This window comes from Lepisma saccharinum, chromosome 8 (assembly GCF_977018435.1).
Source record: "Lepisma saccharinum chromosome 8, izLepSacc3.1, whole genome shotgun sequence".
Taxonomy (NCBI): Eukaryota; Metazoa; Arthropoda; class Insecta; order Zygentoma; family Lepismatidae; genus Lepisma; species Lepisma saccharinum.
In genome coordinates, this window is record NC_139236.1 from 55,393,240 (window position 1) to 55,420,344 (window position 27,105).

At 36.9% G+C, this 27,105-nt stretch overlaps 1 protein-coding gene across 1 annotated transcript in view; it reads left to right on the forward strand.

The window, feature by feature from the left end:
- The window catches only part of LOC145991013 (protein RRP5 homolog), a 51,250-nt gene that overhangs the window by 12,401 nt on the left and 11,744 nt on the right, over nucleotides 1-27,105 (forward strand). Inside the window, exons 5-10 of the mRNA XM_083126672.1 lie at nucleotides 4,977-5,129; nucleotides 11,074-11,209; nucleotides 15,260-15,435; nucleotides 18,169-18,614; nucleotides 22,448-22,652; nucleotides 26,691-26,864. Of these exons, the coding sequence (XP_082982798.1) occupies nucleotides 4,977-5,129; nucleotides 11,074-11,209; nucleotides 15,260-15,435; nucleotides 18,169-18,614; nucleotides 22,448-22,652; nucleotides 26,691-26,864 (1,290 nt within the window). The remainder of the gene's footprint in view (nucleotides 1-4,976; nucleotides 5,130-11,073; nucleotides 11,210-15,259; nucleotides 15,436-18,168; nucleotides 18,615-22,447; nucleotides 22,653-26,690; nucleotides 26,865-27,105) is intronic.

The window sequence follows — 27,105 nt, forward strand, 5'->3', positions numbered from 1 at the left end:
CCAAATGTGAACTTCAACTGTGAAAATATCGTAATCGTACACAAGGCATTTTCGAACAAATTACTACTATGTAAAATGATTAACTGGATACTCTTTACTCTTCCAGTGGCAAATTATTGCTGTCCTTGTTTGTTCCCGAGAAGGGAGTTTGGAACAGTTCGGATTTTGTCACAATTTCTACAAATCTAGCAGATGTCATGAAAAAACTGCCATCTGATTGCATTATTGCATTCAGGACGTTTGAATTACAAGAATGCTCAACTCTACAAAAAAAGAGTGTCAACTTAATCTACAAATAGAGAGATGGAAAAGGTTTCAACAAAATATTTTTTTTTCTCTCATCACTAATAAAAGCTCATAAATTGCTTTTATTATTTATTTCTTTGTTGCAACAATTTTGTTTTTAATGTTTTCTTTACATTATATCATATTTGCTTTAACATTGGTATTGTCATAATTTTATCATGCTTCATGTATGTCAATTCTTTCAACAACGGGTCAGTTTTACTTGGTCTACTGTATTAGTATATTACGACATGTATGGGAGGGGAGGGAACAAGTGCAGGTCACCTGTTCCCCTGCCTGATTTAGCACCGCATGCCACTGGTGTTGCCGGAATTTTGTCTCATCCTGTATACATTGCTTGAGTATCTATCCTGTAATTTTTTTTAAAAAGCCAAAACAAAATCGTGGTAGATTATGAATGAGAGTGCATGACTTACAAGGGGACAGAGCTCCCAGCCAGCCAGACTAACTCACTCACTCACCTTTTTAAAGCAGAAGGTTTATGTATGACCAATCAAGGATTGGCCATACATTCTGTCGTATGTGTGATGCTTATTGCGTAAATAGTCTGTATGATTTATAAGACCTTTGAAGTTGTCAAGATGTGGGTAATAAGATATTGTGTTTTATCTTGTATAAATATAGTTTGTTGAATGGTAATTTGTGGTCAATGAAATAATGTTGAATTATGCGTGCATTTCATTTATAATGTAATCGACACCTTGTGTGAGATCTGCATGTGTTCCAAATATAAACAAAGCACCACACTGTTCCATTCAAGTGCAAGGCTCAAGGCTACCATGCCAAAATGACATGGGAAGCCATTTTGTGTAGTACCAATATTAGCGGAAATTAAGAGAGTGCCTAAAAACACTAATAAACATGTTACAGCCACAATCCAAAACAAATAAGTTGTTACCAACATATCCAAGCCATTTTGCATACAAAGCACCATGTGCTATAACTTGTTTATCATACAAAATTTTTATTTAGTCACGTATTTTCAAGCGAACATTTGTGCAGGCTCAGAATAACACCCTTTCCTTGAAAATACCATTCATTTACCCCAGTTATAGTAACTGTGCTTAAGAAACTCCAAAAATCGATGTTTTTTTTTTAGTAAAACAATCCATCCTAGTCTGACACCTGGTGGCCAGACTTGAAACTTCTTGAACCAAGCTGCCCATGAATTAGCCAATGGGAGCCTTCCCAGCCACAACGTCATGTCCTGGATGGAAAACTTCCTTTATGAAGTGTATAGGAAGCCATCTTGAACTACCATTCTGTACTAGCTTTCAAAGAGGAAAGATCATATCCATTTAGCGTGTTATATAGATGCATAGTGAGTGAGCACAATGGCCCAGAAATCACGGGGAACTGCCGATATAGTGATTCAGAGTCCCTCAGAAGTCTGGTATGGGCTCAAATGGCATATAACAGCCAGGAAAGTTATCTATGCCAATAGACTGGATTCGGGCAGGCTAAATTGTGACAAAAACGGGAAATGCTGATTTTCTTTGTCACGAACATTTTGCGCATGGCCACGTGGCTGTAGTAAATGAACAATCAGTTACTACTTAGAGACAGGAATCCAACTAAATCGAAGGGTGGAATACCCATCTTTTCTCAACAGTACCCCAAATGGCTTGGGGAAGCTACAGGAAGCATTGGATTGTGTGTTTTGGTGCCAGCCAATTAGGTTTCCCCCCCAACATTGTAATTAGCACCTGTGAGTTGCAAATTCTCAATTGTTTGTTTATGCCTGGCTACAATTTCATTTACATGACCACTTGCCTCGTCATAATTGGACAGGTAGTTCTGAAGCAGAGTTAATTGTCCTTGTATTACACTGCGTTGCCTCACGATCTTCTGAAGTATTTTACTCATTTTCTCAGGCACGGTTAGGAATATGAACAAACAAGTATGGAAAAGGAAAATAAAAGGATTTACTCACGTACACGGAATCTGCTGGCATCGATAATTCCTCTGCTCTTGGCAACCCTGTGTCGACAGATTCAGCAACTGGATTGTGATGTCCGTTGTTTCTCCTAGCTCGCTCTAATTTCCCCACGTGCTCCGTGGCTGAATTGGTGGGAAAACAGCTTTGTTCTGTAACTTCACTGTACTTTCACCATCTGTAACACTTCACTTCACTAAACTGCACTTTCACCATTCCCGTCGTTTACCAATAACCGTAATTCATCTGGTTTTGCGGAAGACCAAATGTTTCGATAATGACCGACTTATGATGCGTTGAGACTGGTAATTTAAGAGAACTGTTTTACGTTAGGCGTAGTTCTACCAGATGCACGGCCGTGCTCACATGAGCAAGTCAGTCATTTGGTCTGCGTGCATGCGCCGGAGCAGAATGCTTTCATTCCCGAACACCTCTCCCAATTTGTGCCACGTGACTTGCCCATATAAATTACTTTTATCCTTCACAGGCAATCAATCCATTACTAGAGGTATGCATATTTTGTTTTTGACTGAAACATGGAATGTGAAATAACATGCTGTATTGTTCATTTAAATACACACATTTTCAATGTCCAAATTATCCTGCAAGTTATGTAAAATCCCCGAAATTTGATCATTTCTGCTGTAAAAATTTGAGTAGTTAAAAAATACTCCTTTGCACAGGAATAAATGCAACACTGAAACTTCATAAAAAACTTCATAACATAAAAAGTTTATAAAAAAAATAACTGCTTAGATATAGGCCAGTAACTAAGTGTCTGTTAATCTGATGCGTGAGGGAAGGCACAGGGGAGAAGTGCAGGAACTTTTGAGATTTTGCACTTCTAGTAGTGGTATAGCAACTGACCAAAATCCATCTTTTACGGAATTATTCCCGACATTCTTCCCTTTTTCCTTCCATTCATTTTCTTGGCTAACACAGAAGTTTTCAGAACATGCCCACATCTCGTGCTGACGAACGTGGCTAAAAATATGGGAACAGCAACGTATAAATTAGTAATAACAGCACATAAGGAAGCCAATTATCAAGTGGATCATCATCTGCCCTGAACAATAAGTATACTTTAGTGCAACACAAATGAAAAGTCTCATCATAGGAATGCTGGAGCGCAGTTCAATGCTGATGCAGAACAAATTTCAACTTCATTTTTCTTCCTTATATCAAAAAACACCCTGATAAAACCTTCTCAGTATAAGGAGAAAGATGGTAGTTAAAATTTTCCAAAAATGAGAAAAATCGATTAGGGGGTGTTTTGAACTGTTCGAACTTGAAATTTGAACAGTCTGTTCAAATTTTACGAAGTTTCAGCATTTGATCATTTCATAATATGCTACCGTCTTTCATCTTTACAACGAGCTCAAGAACTCTTCTGTATCTTCATTCATTCCTGAGATAAACGTAATTGAAAAAGGAATTTTGCTCAAATATGACATTTTGAATAATCATTATATAATACGCAATAATCACATTTCAGCAAAATCATTTCACAGGTATCTGTTTTGGAACAAAGCAAAGTTGTGTACTAAATATCATAAAAATCTGTGACTATGAGGGTCAACTTCTGCCTGATGTGACATGGAATGAATGACCCATATGTTTATCAATGGTGTATGGTGTATACTGGGTTAAATAAAAACCATGGTGTTTCAAATGGACAAAAATTTGCTAGTGGGAGTGTTTTTTTTAATAAAAAAAATCATTTGGGGTGGTGGGTTGAAGTGATGTGACACTATGATTAAACATATATACCTCATAAATAAAATATGGAAATATTCACTGTCAGCAAGGAAAGGATTTCAAAGAATTTCATTATTTGCACAAATAAGAAGCCCATATTGTGAAATATTAAGTAGGCCTATATACGAGAATAAATATAAAACTTCTACCTACCTATTTTCAGTATTTGAAGTTTGGGGTCTCCTTGATGGCACAGTGGTAATGATGTTGCCTTGAAACAAAGGGGTCCCGGGTTTGATACATGGTGGTTCGGATACCACTTTAACTGTAGGTCCGATCCCCATTAGCTTATCTGTGAATAAGGTGGACATAAAAGAAAAATCCACAACTATTTGTAGCTTATTGTCAAAATTAAGCCAAATTGACAGCTTGTTAATTATGTCCCTCATTTCAGTTCACTACACAACACAGCACGTGTCATTCACAAAAATACAATCCACTCACTACTGCATTCACACGCTTCCTCTAAATAAATTCCAAGCACCAAGACCACTCGACGCGATCTACACTTGAAAGTGTCCTTGTCGTTTCGGTAATTTTTCCATTCATAAACCATTCCCAGTCAGCCAACAATTTTCTACTCCCCACTGTATCTCTAGTTGTTTGAAGGTCAATGACCTCTTTTTCATCTGGTTTGCAAGCATTCAATGATGATGTTCTTGTCCCTGTCATATGCCACAATTTACCATTGCTTGTGATAATTTGGCTTCAAAATTCCCCTTTCCTGGGAAAATTATATGCAGGGAAAAATTGGTTTGCAACATTGACCCAGACTGTTCAGGTAGTTCAGAGGGAATTTCCCTGCCTAAGAAATGAGGTTCATCTTCTTATTGAAATTTACAATATTATGCACATTTTCTGATTTTTTTTTCTGTATTTTGGTCATTGAGTCTGATATATGTAGATAAGATGGTCTTAGTGTGCTGCATCAGAAACTATAAGTAGATAAATAAATAAATAAATATTTTTCTTGCAGTTATGCCATGATTTGCAGCAGATGTTTCAAGTTGGCCAATATGTAGTTGCAAAAGTAACAGAGATACCAGAAGAAGGCATAATGGTAACACTTTCCATGAAACCAGGTGACATACATGGCAACTTCTTCCACTCTACTGTGAAAAAGGGGATGGTAACTATCTATATTAGTGTTAAACTTTGAAGTTAATCAGTAAATTTGGTCTGCTAGCTTTAGGTTGATTTCTGAGTGTCACTCACACAGGGTCTTTTTTCTGTAGTGTGCATCATGTCACCTCAGTCTGTTAGTTCTTCATTTACAGTCATGGAAATAAATACTTGCCCCAAAGAGCCCTAATACCAGTAGTTTTATGGGGAAGTACTTCTTTCCACCACTGTACAGTGAATGTAGTTATTTATAAACTAATCTATTCTGGTACATTCAAATTTTTGGGGGCCTCCCTGATGGCGCAGTTGTTGCGTCATCGCCTTGTAATCAAGGGGTCCTGGGATTGATACCCTCTGGAGGCACATAGTGGTTCAAATCCCATGGTTCAGATCCCACATTAAAACTGTAGGTCCAGTCCCAATTAGCCTTACTGTGCATAAAGTGTACTTAAAACACCAACTCAATCAATCAATGGAAGTTTTTGGTAAAGGGTCACTTGTGACTTTTGTGTGAAACCCCCTGTGCCATTTGTTATTGTATTTCATATAATTTTCTTTATCCTATGCATTTTGGATGTACGAAAAATGTGTTTAGAACATGTCACTGTACATACGCAAATAGTTTTTGCAACAATTAACGTAAAAAAAATCAAGGTCCGCAATAATAAGTGTAGTAGTCCAGGAAATCTAGAGCAATTTTCCCTCAGACCTGGGCAAAATTGCTTCAGAATTATTTTTTTTTTTTTTGTAACAATTTCTAGCTCAGAAATCATTGCTGAATAACATATTCAAAATCAGACAAAATCGGACCACGGGAAAACCCCCCAAAACGGATTTCAAAATGGCAGACTGGCTATTGTGAATTTCCTTATATTGTATGCTTATTTGTGAATAATTTTAAATGTTTTGTGTATTATTACTTATAATTTGTGTCTTCTTGTTGTCAAATTATATCTTGCCTTTTAGGAATGTAAATCTCTAAATTGTGCGCAATTTGTGAGACAAAATTGGATAATGGACAAGAGGTGGTTCAAATATGATCACCACGAATGACCAGCATTGCATGTAATGCTGATAGAACCGACTTGTGGACAATTTACAGTTGCAAGCTATGCTGGAGGTACTTTCGATCATTGCAGCAACCAGACATCACAATTACCTGTACTTGCAGAAAACGTTTGTCTTCTAAAAATCCAACCATGCAGAAAATGTTCCTGGGAGGTAAATTTGTGACAAGATGTAGTGACAGATTATGGGCCGGAATTGGATTTAATTTTGAGTTTTTGTTTTAAGTCCACTTTGTGCATAGAAAGGCTAATTTAGGCTGGACCTACAGTTTAAAGTGGGATCCGAACCACTATGTATCTCCACCAGGTATTGAATCAGGGATCCTGGGTTGGACTTGGATCAGACCTCGTAATAGAAGGTAAAGTGTTCCCCTGTGCTTAGCACCACGCCATGAAGGCGTATAGGGGGTGTGGGGGTAACGCCCCACACTTTCTTGATCCGGTCGTGGTAATAGAACAAGTACTAATGCATTCCCTGAAAAGCAATGGAGGACTGACACAAGGAATTGTAAAAATGGGCATCCCCTGCATTCTGCTTGGGAGGAGAGGATACACAATAAAATATTTTGTATATTTGGAACTTTCACTGGAAATTGTAATCTGAGGATTAATTTAAGAGGGATTTGCATTTAGCACTTTGGTTTTATCCAAGTTCTATGCTGCTATCATTGAAAATTTTTGATTTCTCTCAAAAATTCGGGACTGACTGTGGCTCCCCCTCTCCCTCCCCCCACCACATGTGTATGCCAGTGTTTACAGTGATGAAGACGATTAATTAAACTTAGAACATCCTTCGAAGTTGACATTATAATTAAGAGAACTTTAAAAAAATTGAAGTAATTGTTATTTTCTCGATTTCCAACTTATAAAAATAATTTTTAATATCCAAATTACATACAAAATGATATATTGTTGAAAGATAGTTTCAGTTTAAACATTATTAAATGTAAATAAAAGCATTATCTCTCTCTACAATCGTAAATTACTTTATTTTTGCCTTTAATGGAAAACGGCCAGTCCGCCATTTTCAAGTCCGTTTTTAGGGTTTTTCCCTTGGTCCGATTGTGTCTGATTTTGGATATGTTATACAACAATGATTTCTTAGCTAGAAACTTTTTAAAAACCTTCTGAAGCAATTTTGCCCAGGTCAAAGTGTAAATTGCCTGGACTCTAGACTAAAAGTCAAATTGAGGGTTATATTCACCATTTTAACACCAAAACACCATTTTTAAATCCTGCTTTTGATCCCGAAATTTTTCCATTTTTTGTACTGAAATCCCAATATTTTATTCACCATAAATATATGGCCTTGATATTTGTGTAAAAGACATGTGTATGACATAGTCTGTTTTCCTGATTTGAAATCCCAGAAACGCTGTGATATTCATAAATGCATAAAATGCAATTAAAATGCCCATATGTACATTTTTATAACTTATATTAATTTCTTTCTCTAGCAGGAGCGGAGCCAGGATTAATCATCTAGGGGTGCGGAAAGAAATTTAGGGGGTGCGATGCTGAAAATAAAGACAACATGAAATACGCATGCAACCTTACAAAACTGGGGGAGCAATGTGCCAAAACTGGGGGGGAGGGGGAGCAAGGACAGTTTACTTTCCCTTGCTACATAAGGTTTAGTATAGTGCGTAACATAGTACGGGGGCAAAAATAGCAAAAAGCAGGGGGCAACTGCACTGCTAATCACCAACACTGATTAACATAAATTACTGACTGAAATGAAATTATATGTGTGAAATATATAACTTTAGATTGACATTCATTTTCAAAGGAAGCTGTGGCCCCCTTCCCCTCTCCCTGGACGTCCATGATCATATGTATTAAGTCTTCTACTCCAAGAAAGTGGTCATACAGTATTCAGATACATGTTGCAGTCTTATTGAACTATGTAGTGAAATACATAGCGGTTCCTATCCCACTTTAAACTGTAGGTCTAGTCCCAATTAGCCTTACTATGCAAAAAGGTAACTTAAAATGCCAACTCAATCAATCAATCAGTCAAACACAATGAAATTATCCTTGGCTTTAAAAACACAATTTTTGAACCTTTTCAATGGAGATACAAAATACATAGTGCATTATACCTTCCGTCTGCCACTTCAGGACAAAACGCAAAGTGTACAGCAACTTCGTCGTCTTTAAAATTCTGTCCCCAACAACGAACTGTAAAATCTTGGTGAACATTGTGCCTCTTCGTAACAGTTTCTGAAAAAGCCTGAAATTGGCATGTTTACTAGACATGTACAAATACATATGACGTATTAACAAGAAAACTGCCCTTCACGTTACAGCTCGCAATAAATAATTTCTGGAGCACGACTTGGTGATACCTTGAAAGCAGCTGAAATCTTTGCTCCGGTGTGAGGAAGAACAGAATATTCACACGACATTTGGCTTCATTGTTTCAGACTTCATAGCTGTCACATTCAACAGGATAATAAGGCTACTACCTACGGTGGTGTACATTCTTCGTATAGTTACGACTAAAGGCTACAATGAGAAAAAAAAGTTTGAGAACCACTGCTTTAAACTACAGGCAATTATCGAAAACCACAAACAGTCCACTTGAAGAAACAAAAGAAGAAAAAAATCATAAAATATGCTGACGAAATAAGAAAACGGCCGTAGATCTTTATAGAGGCTGCCGCCAGTACAGGAAAGTGTATATATATATATCGGCATCTCTTTCAGTGTTTGCCTGTTGCATACAAGAATAACAGTCTAATTTCAGTATATAACATTCGGCGCTCAATATGACGACATGACGAGTCACAATGTGATGATATGCAACATAATGGGACACAAAGTGACAAGATGAGTCACTTTGCTTCTGACAAACAAATATTAATTATTATTCTTATCAGTGTTTTTTTCTGGAAAGAAAGTTTTCGGTACAAGTTAGTTTGTTGTTATTATTTGTTATTGTGTTTATCATAAGAACTGCTCTAAATATTGTGGTATATAAATGATCATTAGACCTCGGATTTTAGGTATTTAACTTATTTTTTCCTTTCCAGGTAACTGAGAAATAACAAGTTTCATCAGAGTTTCATTAAAAAATACAACAACTGATGAAGTTTTATAGTGCCTAAAATAATCTATTTTGCTTGTTAGAGCCTCTTTGAGGTTTTTGTGCTCAAATCAAACCTTTTCTTAGGCTTTTGTATATTTTTTAAGGTTTTATATTATTGTTACATCACACAGAGGTATTTGTTCTGTTTCGTAACTAAAAAATTCAATGACTAACTTGTTTGAAACATACTCTAGAGAGCAAAATTGCTAATGATACAAGTATTAGTTTTACAACAATTAGTGGATCATTTTGAAAATGATGTATAGAAATAAACATTTGGTTAGGAAATTAATATTTTTGATTTTTATATATCTATTAAAATTTCCCACGGTCCCTTTGAAATTTTGTTTTTAACAATTGTATCTAATTAGTATTTTTCAGGAACTATGAACCATTTTAAGTTTTTTGGAACCTATTTGAGGATTCTTTTAGTCTAATTTAATATTTTTAGAACCTATTTTAGGAACCTAAAAGTACATTTTTAGAACCTAAAAATCTGAGGTCTAATGATCATGCCTACATGTACTCACACACACTTCTTTCATTAAAATAAAATTCTTTTAGTTTCATTCTCACATATAAAGATTACCAGTACGGCATGCTGTTGCGTACTGCATGAAGAAAGCATTGATTTTTATTATTATTGCATCTAAAGTAAATGTATAAACACAAGATCTATGACATCTGTCATTTCAGGAAATTTGGTTCTCATTTGCATCTTAAACGAATAGCACTCATCGAAATATATTATTTTTTTCTACATTTCCACCGACAAGAGACAAATTTAGTTTTTATCCATTCCATGTATTCTTTACAAGAATTAATGTAACAAAGAATGGACTTTTGTATGGTGCATTAAATAAATTAAATGGATGTCCAATGTCGCAGCAGGAACTGAGTTTGTCCAGAATGGGGTTCCAGTGCATTGCAGCTCACTTTAAATGCTGCTTCCCTCCAAAAAAGGATAAACTTTAATTTGCGTGCGGCAACCACATAGTTATTCGAGGAATAAATATCAAACTGCCCTGAACATTGTTTTCTTGTACAATTTTGTACATTAAAAGATAATTTCTAATAAGTCTATTTCTTTCACGTAATGTAATTCATCTCCTGTTCCACCTCATTCCATAGCACATCAATTTTGTCCGTATTAAGAAAAGGATTCGTGCATGCGCAGAACATTTTGTCTCATCGTGCTCCTCGGAAACCAAATTCCCAAGACCTTCACTGTTTTGTCGCAAGGTGACTCGAGTCAATTGTATCGTCCGGTGTGCGGTGGCTCATAAGAGCCCCATGTTAAACATTCCCTCGAATCGGTTTGCAACAAAATGACGTCACATCGGATCCGGTGTGCGGCTGGCCTAAGGGTTCATGTTTTCAGTTGAATGTAGGGGGGTGCGGAAGAAAATTAAGATGTGGGCAAGCACCACCCCACGCCCTCCTGGCGCTGCCCCTATTCTCTAGATATATGTAGAAAAATGAATTCAATCTCGAAAATTCCTAAAAAATTAACATTACATTGTAAATGTGTGTATCTTGTTACAAGAACTGTAGAAGAGACATGAACACAAGCAGAACAAAACTATGTCCATGCTTTGTTAAGAATGTTCCTGATCACTCTGTTATCATCCAATCATGGTTTGTACTTGTGGCATGTTTTTCAAGGTAAGCCAAATATTACTTTGACAGTAGTATCAATGAGGACCTATTGTTGCAAAATAATGAAGCAACTTTACATGTTAACCAATTATCTTAACATTGAAAGTGGTTATATAGTTTATTTTCTTTTCTAGGTTCTTACGGGTGCTGTAAAAAGCAATGAAGAGCATGGATATGTAGTGGATTTTGGAATTAACTCACTGAGAGCTTTTTTAAAGCATACCGAAGCCAGGAGTTACATTGAAGCATTTAATAACAGTAAACCTTTAGGTAAATGAATGTTTTATCTCTTAACTCCAAACATATATGTCAGATTTGGTATCAGAGCATGCATTGGTGTCTTATTTATGCAAAATTTACATCCAAAGTTAAGACTCGTGTTCCAGTGTTGCTGAACTTTCCACATGTTTGCGAGACTGGCCACTCGCAGGAGAGAGATCTTCCAACATTTCCTGCTGTAATTCTCCTTTCATTCTTTCATTCATGTTGGTTTCCTCATTCACCTGGCTGCACTCTCCTGTATGGATATTGTGCAATATATCTTCTGGTGAGCTTATAACTAACGCCTTCCTTGAGACCTTTTATGACTACCACACCCTGCTTAACCTCTTGCAGCTTTAGGTCTTTTGAATCTTTCACAAGCAGATCTCTTATTCTCTCGTAAATCTCGATATATGAAGCTTGCAGAAGAAACTCTCGATCAGGTACATTTTCTATTTCATAAAATATATGAAAAAATCTTAGGTTATTACTCTGTCCAATGCTTTTATCCAAAATATATATACGAGCTACGCCATATCATGTAAGAACAAAAGGGTTGTTATTAACAACATGTAAAGATTATAAACACAGTGATTTTCTAAACACTATAGTCAGCAATTATGATGATTTTCATCGATCCTAGAGCAATTGTATTTTAATGTATTTATCATTTATATTTTAATGTATTTATCATGTATATTTTCATGTATTTAGTATTTCTCGTTGGCATTTACAATTGTATCATCAAATCTTGTATTATAAATTTGTAACTTATATATCTTTACATGTATACATAATGCTGTACTAAGGCCCATCAACTGTTTTCCAGCAGGATAATATCAGCATAAATAAATAAAAAGAAAAAAAATAATGACCATTGGTATTATGCCTAGGCTAGCAGCACTTCCCATTATGGTGTCAGTTTTACCTGATGTCTGACCATATGCCAATACTGTATTGTTGGAGCCCCAAACAGTATTATTTACAATTGGTTTGACAATCACATCAAAAACATCTCTTGTGGTCAAGTGTGTGTTGAATATATGATCAAAACAGAAAATATGCCAGTAGAGCACAAGTCACAGTACGTTTGAGATGTGATCATGTGAGGCACATGGTTCGTGGGTTTGTGACGTATGTTCTTCGCTAAGCTGTGAATTAACTACTACTAGAGTGAGAAGAGAATTATTGATGGCACAGCTTTCTCTCTAGCTGTGTCCATTGTGTGAATGAATTGTGATTTTAATCACTATTTATTCACACAATATAGATGCAAGATAAATTAAAATTTCAACTAACTCTCGAGGCTTCTTAAACCTGAAGGTTTATGGCTGCAGCAACACACGCCTGAGCGGTGGCTCAGTTGGTAACGCGTCTGACTACCATGCTCAAGGTCCCGGGTTCGATCCCCGGCCGGTTCAAATCCGGGAACTTTTCTAACGATGGAAGCTGCCCTGGCGCCCACCCAGCGTCGAATAACATGGGTACCTGGGGGAAACCCTGGGGGGTAAAGGCGGTCAGGGGCGTGATGCTGATCACATCACCCCCACTCACGACCGGATCAAGAAAGTGTGGGGCGTTACCCCCACACCCCCTATACGCCTTCATGGCACAGGGGAGCACTTTACCTTTTTTTAACACACACCTTCCATCTGTCCCTATCCTGGGCAATCAATCCAATCTTTTCCATCCTTTACCGATTTTCTTTAGGTACATCTCAACATTATCCTCCATCTTCATCTTGCCTTCCTACTGGTCTCTTATCAGGTTTCCCAACAAGAATCCTGTAGATTTCAAATAAATTTTGTATAATTTCCACTGAATTTTCTATGAGATTCCCAGACCCTGGAAAATAATCTATGGGTATCTGTGAATAAACTGCATCCAATACTTTATAATAGGGATGGGACAGATTAATCGGTGCTCTATTGGTATCTGTTGATATATGCATATCGTTTTATCGGTAAAATTAGATTGTTTTACCGATACGATATATCTACAAATATCGTATAATTTAATGCAAAATTCTGCCATTTTGTTGCGATTTTTGTGAATAATTTCTATGCCCTACTTTTTTAAAGAAATTAAATATATAAGTATGCAGCTTCTTTTGCTCTGCAGTCACCTCGAAACACACATTTATTCAGGAGGCCAATGAACCATTCAGGATCTTTAAGACCTATTATCCACCCATCCCTACTTTATAATATGAATACAATAGCACTGGTATAGATCAATACTAGTTCATCAACATTGGTATCAGCTCAGCCCTACTTATTTCTGAAATAGTTCTTCTTGACTGCACCATTTTTTTTCCTCCAGAATAAACAGATATACTTCAAAGGATGCTCAATTTCCAAAACTCTTCATCGTCCAGTATTAATTTCATTCATGATAGCTAGAGCCACATATTTGTGGTGAATACAACAGGAAGATTTTGGTACAAAAACTGGCACATTTCAGGGTCAAAAGTGGTATAAAAAATTTCATTTCGGTGTTAAAAGGGTGAATGAAATCCTAAATTTGATTTAAAAACTGCACTTATTATCCAAAAGAAAAATATTTTCCTTCTAATGGAATGTTTATATAGTTACCCGAGTATTAAGTTTATTCCTGTAAAAGCATCCATATTTGCTTCTCAAATATTTACAGCACAATTAGGGTTAGGGGATTAGAACGGCCGCAAGCTAAACTTCACCCTTTAATAAAGGAAATTTAAAATTAAAAAAATTTCTGATTTGTATAACTCTCAGGATAATTCAGACTTCAGAAAGTGCCGCGTCTGTTGCAGCAATAACCGTACTTAGTTTCTTGCAAAAATTTGCCCTTGCTGCTAGCTACTCCAGTCGGTGGCACTGGAACTCCATGAAAACCTCAAGGCTTGCTGGGTATAACATTTTATTACATTTAACACAGTCTTTCTAAATACACTGTTCACTACATCTACGTTCAAAGATGGCAGCACTCTGTTACGTATTGTTTACTCCACTAATACTGTTCATGTTCACTTGAAGACTCTCAGTTCCTCAGGCTGGGGGTCTCGACGAAAGGAGGGCAGGAACCATCCATTTATTCCTTGCAGTGAGGTGCCTGGAGGAGGAAAGGGACCTAATTTTATTTTCGTTATAATCCATATGGGGTCCACACAGGCCTTGCTCGTCGAGGGTCGAATTCATACTCTTAGGAGGAATGAGGCATCTGAGGATACACCCAATCCATAGCTAAGTATCAGACTTAATGTCCGAAGGTAACACCTCCCGACCGGAACTGGTACGGATGGTTTTAGGAGCCCAAGGGGTACGCTCTGGCCAAAGCAGAGTATCAGCCGGTATGGGCAGACAAGGTGGGATTCTGCTGGAACTCTTTTTCTTTCTGCTGCTTCTTCTGTGCCTGGATCCTCAGAAGTGCTTGCCAGACGAGAAGGTGCACAATGCATCCGTCCTTGCTTATATAGGCAAATTGGTGGTGGCACGTGAAACTACATGGTGGAGTGCACGCAGTATAAAGAGTTCAGTGCAACCTCACATGGCCCACTGGGAACTACGTACATGCAATTGACACATTGATATGCACATACCAGATTAACGCTGAATATAAATGTGTGCTAACCAAATGTGCAATATACAATTATTACAAGATTTTAAATAGAATAAATAAGCCTCGCAGGGCTTAATACCATTAAACATATTGTTGTAATACCTGAACATTATAAATACAACATTTACAAGCCACGCAGGACTTAAAACAAACAAACAATTTGAATTCAACACTTAAGAGTTCTTGCAACCACTATGTATATTTACACTGTAAATATGCTCCAAATTTTGTGTTTGACCTTATTTCCCATTCCCAATTGTAGTTCATTTTGTTACAAGACATGGTAGGAAAATGTACCTCATACCTTTCAAAAACATGAAAACTGAAGATTACAGTGTCATATTTCACATTTTGTGTTTTCATCAAAAACGAAATATGCATGCCTCTAATTATAGCACATCTCACTACTTAAAACCTGTTTTATGTTGATGATTTATGAATTACTTTTCCCCCCAATCATAGGTATTGGACAGCTAGTGAGGTGTTTTGTGAAGAAAGTGAAACCTGCTGAAACAACAACTAATATTGATGTGACCATAGATCTAGAAAAGGTGTCTAAAGCTGTAGTTAAGGAAAAAATGGATCTGACAGTTGATACACTGCTACCCGGAATGGTGGTTGAAGCAACTGTGAAAAAGGTATTGGTAAAGCTGTGGTGAATAAATACGATGAAATCTTAACTATAATGTGAAAGGTTTTGGGATTCTGAAATGAGATGATACTGGCAACGTACTGATCTGATACAATTAACCTGAATACATACATTTCACTGAATTTTCAATTTAGGGAAATTTAAATTAAGCATTGAGAAAATTATAGAGATGGGCCAATATAAGCATGTCTGTGTGTGCTTATATTAGTAAAATTACTGATAATTTTCCTGATCCAATACATATATCAATATACTATAATTCAGTGCAAAATTCTGCCATTTTGTTATTTTTATTAATATAAGCCTATAATTCATATACGCAAAAGTAAATGTGTGAATCAGAATATACAGAAGACATTACCATGATATATTTTCAGGAAAATTCAGAATAAATAATGTCTTCGGTGTGTTGAAGTATTTGTTTTTCCTAGCAACATGTTATGTATGTTCTTTTCAAAAGCACATAAAAGTATAATTGGATTCATTTACTTGCTTTGGTCATTTGAGCTCTACAGATGGTTAGGTTACTACTGTTGGAAGTACAGTCGAAGCCCATTTTTTATGTAGCCAGCTATTACATTTTCCCACAGTATCCATCCATTCATTCTTGATGGTCAACACATGACAAAATGTAGGGATGGGACCGATTAATCGGCACTGTATCGGTAAAATTACAGATAATTTTACTGATCCGATATATCTGTAAATATCTTACAATTTAGTTCAATTTTGTTACAATTTCTATGGACATAAACACACAATTTCCATTCTGTATTTACTTTAACAGTAAATGTCTAAATATGCAGCCTCTTTTGCATTTGAAAAGTGTGAGTCACCTAGTAACACACTTATTGAGGTTGAATCATTTGGAATTTTATATCAGATTGGTAGAATATTGGCAATGGAAAAAAGGGAAAATTTTATATCGGTATCAGTCAAAATTTCATATCTGCCCATCTCTAGCAAAATATAAAATTTTCTTTTATTTTACATTTTTCAGCTTATTTAACAAGAATTCCAAATACATCGTTAGTCATTTTACATTGGAATGTAAACAGTAAAAAAATAAAAATAAATAACAAACAAAAATTACATCATATAAAGACCCTTAGACGTTTTTGTACAATAGCCTTTTAAAACGTGCATGATTATCAAAAATGTCAATTTGACCTGTTAACATGTTGAATTGGCTGGGTAGTATGTAGAGCAAGGAATGCTGGATGAGGCTTAACCTTGGCTTCTGAGAAGCAAGAAGTTGAGTGCTCCTTGTTTTTCGAAATGGCACTCGAAAGTTAATTTCCTGAAGAAGGTGGTCACTTCTGATAGTACCATTAACTATTTTATGAAGGAATACATGGTCTACCAATTTATGTCTCTCGTGAGGTGGATGGAATTTGGTATCGAACAATGGCCAGGAAGAAATTTAAAACAGAATTTAGTTTATCTAAATTAGAAGGGCATGCCATAGATCAAACCAGAGAACAGCATTCAATTTTAGGTGAAAAGAAAGATTTGTAAAAAATGCTGAGAGGAGACAGGTTATTAATTTTGGTAAAATGATAGAGTAGACCCAGCATACGCATGGAACCCTTCGTGACTGCGGAGATGTGTTCAGAAAAGGAAAAGGATAGTTCTCATCAAATATGACTCCCAGGTCCTTCTGTGTTGCAACTCTTTGTACACAATTATTATGTATGAAGTATTTTGTGTTTAATGTGTTTTTCTTTAAGGAGAACGTTATTGTAGTACATTTTTGAGGGTTAAGTTTTAAGTTCCATATTTCGCACCACTCTATCAGGGTCCCCTGAAAAACAAAATTGGGGTTCCACTGTATATATAAGAATGAGAAGACCCAAATTCATCTTCCTTACACACAAGGGTAAACCAAATATCCATAGAAAGATGCAACTTATTAATGTGAACAATACTGTTCTCACATAAAAGTGTGTTTTGACATTAGAATTGGGTAGCAAATAAAGAAGTTATAATCATTTGAAAGTAAGTGTGTGACTTATCAGATATGTATTCAACAAGGTTCTGAACTTTACATTTTTTAATTGAAGGGCTCGGGGTGTAAAACATGGTAAGTGACATTTTGGTCATTGTTGAGTTACAATGTAAAATATGCCATCCTTCAATTTTTGAGTGAAATTGCCATGTCACACAATTTGCATTGAGCTTGGTGAAGCCTTGTGAAATTGGTAAACACAACACGAAAACAATTCATCTACAGTGTAGCTTCTAATAACATTTTTTCTTAATGAACTCTGAAATGACCAAAATGTCACCATGTTTTACATGACACTATGAAACTTGACATACTGAAGGGGCCACCTGAGATAGAAACTATCCAAAATTGCAAATCCATATCACCTGTAATTTTGAAACTTTATGGGTGCAAGATATGGAATTTTGATTGAATTTTTTCAGCATCTTATTAACATTCACTGCATTGGTAATGAGGGAACCTATAGAAATTATTTGGTTGTCATTGGAAAGGTCTTGAAGAGCTCTTTCACATAAAATATTACGTGCTTGTGGTACATGTAATTCACTGGCATTTTTACTTGACTAGATATGAAAAGAAATATGTGTAATTATGTAAAAAACTTGGCCCCTATTAATATGTATGGTTTAAGTTGCAGTGTGAGACATTCTTTTCTGTGTGTATGTTGTGGATTTAATATTAATTGCACTCATTTTTCTCTTTTTGGTATAGGCAGTGAAAGACGGCTTGCAAGTCAGCTTTCTTAATTACAAGGCTTATTGTCACACAAATCATCTACCAAAATTATGGAAAGATCTATCATACTATGAAATTGACAGTGTCTTTCCAGCATGTGTGTTGTACGTTCTTCCCTTAGTAAAATGTATACATGTGACTATGCACCCTGAAGCATGTGGACTAGAAGAAGGAAGTGAAGCACTGCGGCCTGGCACAATAGTTGAAAATGCGAAAGTGATGAGTGTAGATGACACTGTTGTTCTGAAATTGGATAAGAATGCTAAAGGAATTGTCAAACTTGGTCATCTTGAGATAAAGCATGATAAGCACAGTGATGTACGTGAAGAGTTAAAGAGAAAATATGTTGTAGGCTCCAAGTATCAATGTAGAATACTAAAATATTCTTTTATGGACAAGATCTACATTTGTACCCTTAGGAAGTAAGTATTAGTGCTCACTAGAGGGTAGATTTTTAGGGACTAAATATGTCTAAACTATGCCTCCTCAATGGCACAGTGGTCAAGTTTTGATCCCCACTAAAGGCACATTGCACAGTGGTTCAGATCCCACTTCAACCTTTTTCACATTGTACCTCCCAATAATAATGTTAATATCAACAGGGTGTCTACCAGTCTGGAAAACCTGGAAAAGTCAGGGAATTTTATTTTTCTGGAAAAGTCAGGGAAATTTACTATTTTTCTGGAAAAATTTGTATTTTTGTTTCTGGGCCATACCAAAGCTAGTGACTTGCTACTGGCATTTCAAGAAGGTGTAAAGGGTATCAATTTGAAAAACATAGTGCATGGACCATGGATGGACCAGCAGTTAACTGGAAATTTCTCGCCTTTTTCAAGGAAATTTTTCTGGCTATTAATGAGCCAGAAAGTACAACATTGCTGGAAATAGGAAGCTGCAGACTTCATGTTCTTCATGGTGCTTTCAAAGCATCTTTTCACAGTTCTAGTTGGAACGTAGTGCTATTCTTAAGAGCAATGTACAATTTATTTAAAAATGTTCCAGCTGAGAGAGCAGATTTCACAAGAATTACAGGATCAAAAGTTTTTCCAAAAGTGTTGTCCAGTTCGGTGGTTAGACAATGGAAGTGTGGTGGAAAAAGCACAGTACCTTTTACCATTTCTGAAAACCTATGCTGACAGAGTTTCTGGTACCAAGGAACAACCAAGGTGTGAAAGCTTAAAACTATTGAGTCACAAGTGAGGAATCTTCTGATACAGTCAGGCTAGCTTTCTTTCAGACTATTGTAACTGATATACTGTAGAACCCTTTCTTGTCAGGTTTCAGTCTGATTCACCAGTGGTGCCTTTCCTTTATGAACATTTGATCAAGCTACTGAAATCCCTTATGTCCAGGTTTATAAAGATGTCAATTCTGCTTGAAGCTGTAAGTTCTGAACATCTTTTGAAACTAAATCTAACTGATCCAGATTGGTGGGTGTTCTGCAAAAGAAGTTGACATTGGATTTGCAACCCGAGCAGCATTTAGATCTGTGCAACTATCTGACGTTCAGGTGTTACATTTTCGTGAAGATTGTCTGAAAATATTTCAATGTTTGTGTAAGAAGATATGTATGAGATCACCATTGATATAGGCTCACATATGGCGCAGCATGTCTCTCTCCAGCATCTGTTTTGGATGGAAAAGTAGGTGAAGACCAAGTAAATGTGGCATTACAAGTCCTAGTTGAAAAGCGCCATTTTTGTGGCCCTGCTGAGGATATATATACTGACTTATGTAGTAATGACAATATGTTGCAAGAATGAAAAAAAAATTGACATTGCTGTTGATTGGCTGGATCAGATGCGGATGACAATTCTTGAAGACTGTAACAACAGTTCATTTATACTCGAACAAGTGTTCTCGGGTTATCAGCCAGGTTAAATCGGAGTTGGCTTCCAATGTTTCGAGGGCATACATTACTCTCATCTTCAGGGAATATAGAAATGGAGACCAATATAGGTTAATATACATGACTATAATGTGGCGGAGTTTGGATTCTGTCTTTAGCAGGGCCTTGGTTTTCAGTGGCAGCCTGTGAATTTTCTTCACCCCTTGCCTGGCTAGAATTCTGCTTAACTTCCCGGATGTGTGTCCTATGAGAACACTTGTTCGAATCATGTCGCCAGGAAAGCTACAATTCCTATTTCCTTTATACTGTTTGTCGTGAAGATGTCAATGCTTTCACATGGAAATGCTTCTGTTGAGCGCAGTTTCTCTGTAAATAAGCGATGCCTTGTGGATAATCTTGATGAGCACTCACTTATTGCCCAACGATGTGATGCAATTGTAAGTTATGGAGGGTTGAAAAAGTCCATGAAGCAAGGAATGCAAATGGAAAGTGGAAGGAAGCATGATACAACAAAAACTCGGAAGACTCATTTAGAAGAGAGGAAAAGAAGTATATCAGTAGTGAAAGAACTGAGTACAAAGAGAGATCAGCAAAGGAAATCCAAGAATTTGATGAAAAGGTGAAAGCATTAAAGATGAAAATAGTGTAGGTGTGTTTTTTCGAGTAATGTATTATTTTTGTTCTTTCTTTCATTTATTTTAAAGGAAGAAAATTATTTTACAAAATTACATTCAGTTTATAAACACACATTATTTTTCTTGTGACTACTGAATTGTTATGGAAATAAATTAACTCCAAAAAATTGATGAAACAATTATTTTATAATGTATGGGTGGATCGGATGGCTCTAAGGGGTGAAGGGAGGCCATCAATAATTTCACATAATGTGATAATGAAAGCTTGCTAGTATATTGGTAAATTCCCATAAATATACAGGTACAAGAGGATAAAGTATGCTTTGTGGTGAAAAGATTAATCTGATATACTACAGTTTATGTTTATAAACTTGAGCGTGACTAAATGTGAATTTTCATCTGTGCTGTGATTTTCTTACATATATCACCTTTGACTGGGTGCTAAAACTTTGTGGGTGGGGCAAGGACAGTTAATATTTTCTTGGTAGATAAGGGATAGCGTTAAGAGATCATACTGGTGGAGCAAAAAGTAGGGGGACAATCCCCCCCACACACTCCCCTAATCGCTGCTACTGTACATACATGTTCATGTACATTAATTACCCTATGACTTAGTCTGGAAAATTTTTGTTCTTTGTCTGGAAAACCTGGAAAAGTCAGGGAATTTCGTTTTCACAAAATAGTAGACACCCTGATCAACATTTTACAAAGAAAGAAAATCTTATTCACCATACCTTGTGACCACCACAATAGACCAAAGAGAATTAGTTTAAATGAATGCTCTTTTACCCCAAATATGCATTTTTCTATGATTTTGGGGTTGATATTTCATGCGACTGTCCCACCAGAATGTACAGTGAAACCTTGATTTTACGTTTTTTGAGGGGACTAAGCTGAAAAAACAAAAGGCAAGGAAATGTACAATCGAGGAAACTTTTATAACATTTTACTCTGTTGGGCCTAGAGTGTTGTATTGAGAGAATTTTGCTTGAGCATCAAATTTTTCATACGGACGATGCTGGATAGCATATGGAATTTAGAGGTGCTTTGCTCGAGCGAATAATGCTTGAACAGGCTAAACAAGCAGTATACACTTAAAGTCCAGTAGTACACGTATAACCGTAATTTATCTGTGGTAGTGGACCTTCAAATAAGAATTGTTATTACATAAATGTGCTATTAGTTGTGTATTAAGTGTAGCTTTTAAATCCAACTTAGGGTTATATTCATCATTTTAACACTGGAATACCATTTTATATACCACCTTTGATACTGAAGTGTGTCCACTTTTTGTACCAAAACCTTGATGTTTTATTCACGAAAAATATGTGGCTCTACACATTAAGTAGCACTGTTTAAAAAGTGGACAATATATTTTATTAGTTTATTAAAGTTAGTGATAAAAGAAACCCAGTTCATAATATTAACTTTTGAATTTAATAAGAAGTGAATACACTTCTTTTTACCTTTTCAACTAGTGCAGTTCCTGGCTATTGTTTATTGATAGATTTCGATGCTAACTTATATGACCTAATAATTAGCCATAATTAGATACATATTTTTTTTCACAGCATTTATTCAAAAGTAAACTGTTTTTTTTTCCAGAATCATGAATATTCAAATGCTTTTTCTCTCAAGAGTAAGATTTAGCACATTCATAGTTTTGGCCCTGTGACAATATATAATGTACCTCAGTCCTAGAACTTATTTCATAGTGCATAAGATTCTAATCAAGTTCAACCATGATTAATTTTTTGTGCATATTTGATAGAGAAGACCTGCGAGAACGAATTCTTCACTACAGTGATATCAAAGTTGGGATGAAGGTGGACTGCATAGTACTAGAAATAGAGAAGAATGGTATTGCTGTCAGAGTAGGGAAAGTGGTAGGATTTATTCCAAGTCATCATGTTGACCATGATCGGGACATGAATTGGTCCGAGAAATACCAACCAGGAGATAAAGTCAGAGGGCAGGTAAGTCAGTAACACATTTTTGGTATCCCAATTCATTTTTGTGATAAGTTACCAATGTTAGTAAATATAATGTAATGAAATAACCAAAATGGATGAGAATTTGCTAAGAAATGTTTCTGTTATTAATACTGCAGTGCACGTGCTAAATTCTGAAACGTAACACCACACGTGCGGGCGGCATTGTGCTTACTGACGTATAATCACAAATAATGTACGTATTTTCAGGATCAGTATTTTATTTTCTCAATTTACATACCACTGAACCTTTGGCTATACATCTGTAATTAGTGTATTATTTTTTTTGTAATAATTACCGTTGTTTTGTTCATGAAATGAATGTTGTGTGATTTTGTGCCACCGTGCCTGCTTTTTCCGTAATGCCATGACACACACAGATCGTGCTGCTCTCACTGAAATATTTTCCTTTAAAATTTTTAATTTTCAGCAATACGTATGTGATTACGAGGGGGGGCTGGAAAGTTCGTGAAATCACCCAGAAGGAATACAGCTGGAACAACCATTTTAATACATTTTTCAAGGTATTCCCCCCGAAGCTCAATACACGTTTCACAACAATGTTTCAACATTTGTAACCCTTTCAAATAGAAGGTTTTGTCGTGCCATGCAAAACAGCCCTCCACCTCCTCAACCAGTGCCTCTTCGGACGGAAAATGTGTGCCCTTGAGATGTTTTTTGAGGTTTGGAAAGAGGTGATAGTCGGATGGGGCGATATCAGGGGAATAGGGTGGGTGGGATACACAGGTAAAGCCCAGATCCGCCAGCAATTGCATGGTTTGATGGGCCTTGTGCGAGGGCTCATTGTCCTGGAGAAATTGCACACCACGGCTCACTTTTCCCCGACGTTTTTCCTTCAGAGCCGCCTTCAATTCAATCAAATATTGGGAATAAACAGCAGCACTGATGTTTTCACCCTGTTTAAGATATTTTATGAGGATGACACAGTCCTTATCCCAAAAGACCGATGCCAGAACCTTCCCTGCTGACCTTTGACTTCGGAACTTTTTCGGTCGAGGAGACCCACTGTGGCGCATCTCCATGGGTTGCTTTTTAGTCTGTGGATCATAATGGTGAATACATGTTTCATCTTCAGTCACCAGACAGCGCAAAAAATCATAAGGGTGTTGAAATTTGCGCACGATCTCCCGTGACATCTGCACTCGTGTTCTCTTCTGGTCAGCATTCAGACATTTTGGGTTCCATTTCGCACTGAGCTTCCGCATGTCCAGATACTCTGATATTATGACACCCACACACTCACGCAATATCCCCAGATACGCAGCAATGGTTTTGGTGGATATGCGCTTATCCTCCATAAACATGTCGTGCACTTTGACAATGTTTTCCCTAGTCACTGCACTTGCAGGCCTGCCAGAGCGGGGTTCATCTTCAGTCTCACCATGTCCAGTCCTAAAACGCCTCACCCATTTGGCTACTGTTGTATATCCTGGGGCATGTTCCCCCAAAGTCTCATGCAAAGTTTTATGGATATCCATGGGGGATTTGTCTTGCAACACGAAAAACTTGATGACACTGCGAAGCTCATTCTTCTCAAATTTCCTTAGGTTCTCCGCCATCTCTTCTTACTGAACGTGAAACAAAAAAATAACAATGACAAAAGGATCATATGCAGGATAAGAGGTTTACAATATATGCTCTTTCTAATGGCTACAACAATTTGTTTCAATTTTTATTTCTTCTGGGTGATTTCATGAACTTTCCAGCCCCCCCTCGTATTTGTTTGCTTGGTCACAGCACGTTTATCAGGTACAAAATCTGCCTCTGCTCTGCCTTGCAATCCATTTTCACAGAAACAACTCGGACAGGAAACCTCGGCACTGTACATCCCAAAACAAAAACACCAATGCACACGGGTGGTGTAGAGCTGCATGCACAAAAACCCTAATGATTTGACAATAGCACAGCTCAAGGCAACTGGGAATTGCAACGAGTTGAAGATGCTACTTGCGCAAGAGAATTCCTGCAAGGACTGATCCATCCAAAAAAAAAAAAAACTTGCAATAATATGAGTTAGGTCTCTCCGAGCAGTGTTGCGCCACCCGCTTGTGCACTGCAGTGTTAACATAAATTGGCATGTTATTTTACCTTTAGAGGCATGACTGTCAGGTGTATTGCACTGAGGCCTGACGGTTGATATATTGACCACCAACATACCACCATGTGGCAACAATTAACGAGTAATTTCTAGAAAACCACAGATGATAATTTAGTTCTCTCTACAACTGTTTGAATTGCCTGCTGATATTTACGATTTACAATTAAAATTTGGTAAGCTTTTCAGTGGGAAAATAATTGCTCATTTCACAGTTGATTTAGTTATTAGGCTCCAACAACGTAACATTATTGGCAAGATTAATTGTAAAACTGTTTCTTCCTTCTTTTTGTTATATTTGTCATATTCTTATAACTGTAACTTGGAACAAACTTCAAAGAAATGTCTGATAATGGGAGCATTTGTTCTCATGAAATGTTAAAGCAAGAAATGTGTTGAAATGCTTGCAACAACCGTAAACTAGAAGAACAATAAATGTAGGTCATGACACTTCTATGTTATTACCTCTCGCTTTGTAGCAATATGCTACTAGTTTAGCACTCGAACCCAGCTGACTGACACTGTTTGGTAGGGGTGTGTGGGATCCCGAAAAGTCTGGACCGGGATCGGTAAAAAAATTTCCCATCCTGATCCTGACTTTGGGAAATGACTACCCGACTTTTCGGGATCCCGAGCAATCGGGAAATAACGACTGGTCATTTTAAAAAGTCTTTAATTCTCGATGTTTTCTGCATTGCAAGTCTCTGGAACTTATCGGAAACTGTTAGTTTTTATTCCAGAAATGCAAAAACAATCACTTGATGTGAAAATGACATGTAGAATTCGAGATTTCCAGAGCTTCGGGAAATTTCGAACATTTCCCATCCCGAAAATTTTCTGACTTGGTCGGGAATTCATAATTGGGAAAAGAGAGATGCGGTAGTATATAAATATGGAGAAACTAGTACTCACTTTTATCCGCGAAGCTGTTTTTTTTTCTTTTTCGATTAATTTCAGTGGCCACTGTCACCATCCTCGGAACTTGCTGTACTGCAAGTACAGTACCGTAAGTACAGTACAGCATGTTCCAACGAGGATGGTGGCTGTGGCCACTGAAATTAATCGAAAAAGAAAAAAGCAGCTTTGCGGATAAAAGTGAGTACTAGTTTCTCCGTATTTATTAGTCGGGAAATTGAGAATAATTCCCATCCTGAATGTCTGGATTTAAAACAAAAATCCCATCCCGATCCTGTCCTGACCCAAAAAATTCTGTTTCGTGCACCCCTACTGTCTATTATCCAAGCCTGTTTTCACTATATAACTTTTATAAATGTGACATACAAATGTTGCCACACACAGTCATGTCTGGCTGGCTGCCAGGCTTATCAATTTCATTGAATGTTGGCTTGTCAAGCCAGGCATGAAGGATCAATCATGTTTTACTCTCATTTCTGCAGTGATGACAAGCCAAAACTGGCTGTGTAATGACCTGAATGACAAGTGTGCACAGAGAGCCTCCAATGCCTTCTTACATTCCTGCATAGTGTTAAGTGACATCATCATAGGTAAGGAAAACATGATACAAACAAATAGCAGTTTGCGGGATGTCTAAACCTAAGGATTAGGATTTGGAAAATATTTCCCAACCCAATTCCAGCTTCATTAAAATTTTGATCAGGACTCTTGAATTGTGGAGAAATTGGCATTTTTACTAATATTTGGACAACGAAAGAGAGAGACATGTTTTCTTCATTGATTTATACTTGATGTAGGATTAATTTTTAGAAAAGAATATTATTACAGTGGGTGAACGAGTTTTGGCGAGTACCAGCTACCGTGGGTACCTGAGAATGTCATTTTTGATGTGCCTCATGTGTGGGGTGACCTTTATATTAACAGCCATTCATTGCATAGTACCTGACACAGAAGATGCTTTTGGTTTTTCACTTCTTTTCCACTTGTTACAGGTCCTTGTCATTGAGAAAAGGCGCTTAATTCTAACTTTGAAGCCAATGCTAATGAAATCTGGGATACAACTACTTACAAACTATGAACATGCAAGAATTGGAATGCTCTGTAAGGGAACTGTCACGAAAGTGGCAAACAGCATCGTGTTGGTTGCATTTTGTGGAAATGTGAAGGTAATGTGCTTTTGGTAGGCCTGTTTCATACAGTTGATTTTTAGACAGCCATCGTATTTGTTGTTAGAACAGTAAAAACAATCACTGCTCAATATTTTAAATCAATCCTTGCTACCTCGTTGACCTCATAATATCTGATGACGAAGGTTGTGGAGCACTACAAACTCACCTTCAGGATACCATGAACCTAAGGTGGATGGCTCCTTCTCCCCTCCTCTCTGTCCTGTAGAGGTACTGAATA